At 55.8% G+C, this 3,902-nt stretch overlaps 1 protein-coding gene across 1 annotated transcript in view; it reads left to right on the top strand.

Annotated features, from left to right (window-relative positions):
* LOC104494036 (chromodomain-helicase-DNA-binding protein 8-like) overlaps nt 1-3,902 on the top strand; it is a gene marked incomplete at both ends in the record, with an annotated part of 7,008 nt that overhangs the window by 2,528 nt on the left and 578 nt on the right. Inside the window, 5 exons of the mRNA XM_010136819.1 lie at nt 179-316; nt 404-525; nt 953-1,196; nt 2,078-2,254; nt 3,480-3,623. Coding sequence (XP_010135121.1) covers nt 179-316; nt 404-525; nt 953-1,196; nt 2,078-2,254; nt 3,480-3,623 — 825 coding nt within the window. The remainder of the gene's footprint in view (nt 1-178; nt 317-403; nt 526-952; nt 1,197-2,077; nt 2,255-3,479; nt 3,624-3,902) is intronic.

Raw genomic sequence — 3,902 nt, 5'->3', positions numbered from 1 at the left:
GAGAACCCCCCGTGGTGGTGGTGGCCCCCCATAACCATGTGCCTCACCACCTCCTCTTCCATCCCGTGGTCCACCTGGAGCTGGAGAACTCTCCATGGTGGTGGTGGCCTTCCATAACCATGTCCCTCCCCACCCCTGCTCTCTCCCCATCTCCTCGGCGTCCCACCTCGTGGTCCAGCCCGTGGTCTACTACCTGGTCAAATGGTGCTCGCTGCCCTACGAGGACAGCACTTGGGAGCTCAAGGAGGACGTGGACGAGGCCAAGATCGGCGACTTCAAGCGCATCCAAGCCCGACACCCCGAGCTCAAGCGCTTGGTGAGCATCTCCTGTCCTCTCCCACCACCCTCTACCACTTGGGCCGTGTCTTCTCCAATCTGTCGGTCTCCATCTGCTTCTGCCCAGCCACGTCCTCAGGCAGGGGCCTGGAAGAAGCTGGAGCTGTCGCACGAGTACAAGAACCACAACCAGCTCCGCGAGTACCAGCTGGAGGGGGTCAACTGGTTGCTCTTCAATTGGTACAACAGGTGAGGGGGGGGGCAGGGACGTCAGCCAGCCAATCCCTGGGGTCTTCTAGACCTTCTGAGCTTGGTAGAACCTGCCCCCTTGGTCTTCTCAAGACGTTTCTTGTGGTAGAATCCATTCCATGGTTTTCTCGAGGTGGTTCTTCTTAACGGCCACATCTGAGGGGGCTTCTGAACCACTGATAGAACCCACCCCCATGGTCTTCTCGACCACCTTCCCTTGGTAGAACCCCATCCCACGTTCTCCTCACCCCGTTCCTCATGGTAGAACCCCATCGCATGTCCACCTCACCAAGTTCCGTGTGGTAGAACCCCATCCCCACGTCCTCCTCGCCCCGTTCCTCGTTGTAGAAGCCGCTCCCTGGTCTTCTCCAGGTGGTTCTTCTTGAAGGCCACCACCTCCACCTTCTCCTCCGCCCCTCCCCCGCAGGCAGAACTGCATCCTGGCCGACGAGATGGGCCTGGGCAAGACCATCCAGTCCATCGCCTTCCTGCAGGAGGTCTACAACGTCTCCATCCGTGGTCCCTTCCTGGTCATCGCGCCCTTGTCCACCATCACCAACTGGGAGCGGGAGTTCAACACCTGGACCGAGCTCAACACCATCGTCTACCATGGCAGCCTGGCCTCACGCCAGATGATCCAGCAGTATGAGATGTACTGCAAGGACGCCAGGGTGAGCGGTGGAGTCTTCTCCAGGGCCGCCCAAAAGTCTCCAGAACGTCCTTGGGGCTTCCGGAACCTTCTTGAGGCTTCCAGAACCTCCCTGAGGCCTCCAGAACCTCCTGGAGATCTCGAGAGGTTCCTCAAGGGCTTTCTCAAGGGGTTTCTCAGGGTGTTGGGAGGTTCCTTGGGGTCTCGAGATGTTCCTCAGGATATTCCTCAAGAGGTTCCTCAAGGGCTTTCTTGAGGGGTTCCTCAGGGTCTTGGGAGGTTCCTTAGAGTCTTAAGAGGTTCCTCAGGGTCTCAAGAGGATTCTCAAGGGCTTTTTCAAAGTGCTTCTCAAGCTTCTGAGATGTTCTTTGGGGTCTTGAGAAGATCCTTGTGGTTTTGAGATGTTTCTTAAGAGTTACAGAGGTTCTTCAAGAGATTGTTAAGGTTTAAAGAGGTTCCCTAAGGGTCTTTTCAAAGGGTTTTTAAAGGTCTTGAGACATTCTATGGGGTCTTGAGAAGTTACTTGTGGTCTTCAGATGTTTGTGAAGAGGTTTCTCAAGGAGCTTAAGAGGTTCCTCAAGGGCTTTCTTGAGGTGTTCCTTGAGGTCTTGAGAGGTTTTTTGGGGTCTTGAGATGTTCCTCAAGATCTCAAGAGGCTCCTTAAGAATTTTTTGAAGATCTGAAGACTTTTCTCAGGATCTCAAGATGTTCTTGAAAGCCTTGAGATGTTCCTCAAGGTTTGAAAATGGTCCATAAGAGCCTTCTCAGGACCTTGAGATGTTCCTCACAATCTCAAGACGCTTCTCAAGCCTCTCCCCCCCCGCCTTCAGAAGACGCCATGGAGCTCTCAAGCTCTTGAGAACCTTCTGAAGGTCCCACCTCCACCTTCCTCCTCCTCCTCAGGGCCGCCTCATCCCTGGGGCCTACAAGTTCGACGCTCTCATCACCACCTTCGAGATGATTCTATCGGACTGCCCCGAGCTGCGGGAGATCGAGTGGCGCTGCGTCATCATCGACGAGGCCCACCGCCTGAAGAACCGCAACTGCAAGCTCCTCGACAGCCTCAAACACATGGACCTGGTGAGATCACGGGGCCAAGATGGAGAAGACGAGGGGCGGGGACTCCATAACTTTCTTCCGGGAAGGTCTCGGGAGGTTTTTAAGGGGGTTTGGAGGCAGCTGGAGATGTTTGGGGGTGTCCTCCACCCTTAGTGGTGGTTCTGGAGGAGTGCGTGGTATCTTCTGGGGATGGTTTGAGCTCTAAGGGATGGTCTTGGAGGTGCTTATGGGGGTTTGGGGGCATTTGGAGATGTTTGGGGGTGTTCTCCAGCCTTGGGGGTGGTCCTGGAGGAGCAGGTGGGATCTTCTGGAGATGTTTGTGGACATTCCATGGTCTAAGGGATGGTCCTGAAGGTCCTTATGGGGATTTGGAGATGTTTGGGAGTGTTCTCCAGCCTTGGGCGTGGTCCTGGAGGACCTCCAGCATCTTGTGGAAATGATTGAGGTCAACCTGTGGTTTAACAAATGGTCCTAGAGGTGCTTGTGGGGTCTTGGTGGCATCTGGAGATGCTTGTGACCATGAGAATGGTCTTGAAGAAGTGGGTGGGATCTTCTGGAGATGTTTGTGGACATCCAGTGCTGTGAGAGATGGTCCTGAAGGTCTTTATGGGGCTTTGGTGGCACCCAGAAATGTTTGGGGGTGGTCCTGGAGGAGCGGGTGGGATCTTCCAGAGCTGCTTGAGGTCAACCCATGGTCTGAGGGATGGTTCTGGAGGTGCTTGTGGGGGTTTGGTGGCATCTGGAGATGTTTAGGAGTGTTCTCTAGCCTTAGGGGTGGTCCTGGAGGATCTCCAGGATCTTTTGGAGATGTTTGTGACCACGGGAATGGCCCTGGAGGAGTAGGTGGGACTTTTTGGAGATGGTTGAGGACATCCTGTGGTCTAAGGGATGGTCCTGGAGGTTCTTATGGGGGTTTGGTGGCATCTAGAGATGTTTGTGAGCATAAGGATGGTTCTGGAGCATCTCCAGGATCTTCTGGAGGTGTTTGTGGACACGCCATGGTGTAAGGGATGGTCGTGCAGGTCTTTATGGGGTCTTGGTGACACCTAGAAATGTTTGTGAGTGTAAGGATGGTTCTGCAGGATCTCCAGGATCTTTTGGAGGTGTTTGAGAACATCCCATGGTCTGAGGGATGGTCTTGGAGGTCCTTCTGGGGCTTTGGTGGCACCTGGAGGTGTTTGGGGGTGGTCCTGGAGGTGCGGGTTGGATCTCCTGGAGGTCACCACCGGCCGTCGTCCCCCCGCAGGAGCACAAGGTCCTCTTGACGGGGACGCCGCTGCAGAACACGGTGGAGGAGCTCTTCAGCCTCCTGCACTTCCTGGAGCCCTCCCAGTTCCCCTCTGAGGCCGAGTTCCTCAAGGACTTCGGGGACCTCAAGACCGAGGAGCAGGTGAGGACCTTCTAGAAGATCCCACCCCACTTCCGGGGGCGTGTCCAAGCCCTTGGGGTGATCTCCTGGAGTGTCTCCACCACCCTGTGGTCCCCTTCCACCACCCTGTGGTCCCCTTCCACCACCCTGTGGTCCCCTTCCACCACCCTGTGGTCTTCTCCACCATCTCCTGGTCACCTCCCACCACCTCATGTTGAGCTTGCACCACCTCCTGGTCACTTTCCACTCCCTCCTGGTCTTCTTCCACCCCCTCCTGGTCTTCTTCCACCCCCTCCTCGT

Source organism: Buceros rhinoceros, unplaced genomic scaffold (genome assembly GCF_000710305.1).
Source record: "Buceros rhinoceros silvestris isolate BGI_N320 unplaced genomic scaffold, ASM71030v1 scaffold18195, whole genome shotgun sequence".
In the NCBI taxonomy this organism is placed as follows: domain Eukaryota; kingdom Metazoa; phylum Chordata; class Aves; order Bucerotiformes; family Bucerotidae; genus Buceros; species Buceros rhinoceros.
Note: the sequence above shows the minus strand (reverse complement) of the source record. Positions and strands in the feature narration are given on the sequence as shown.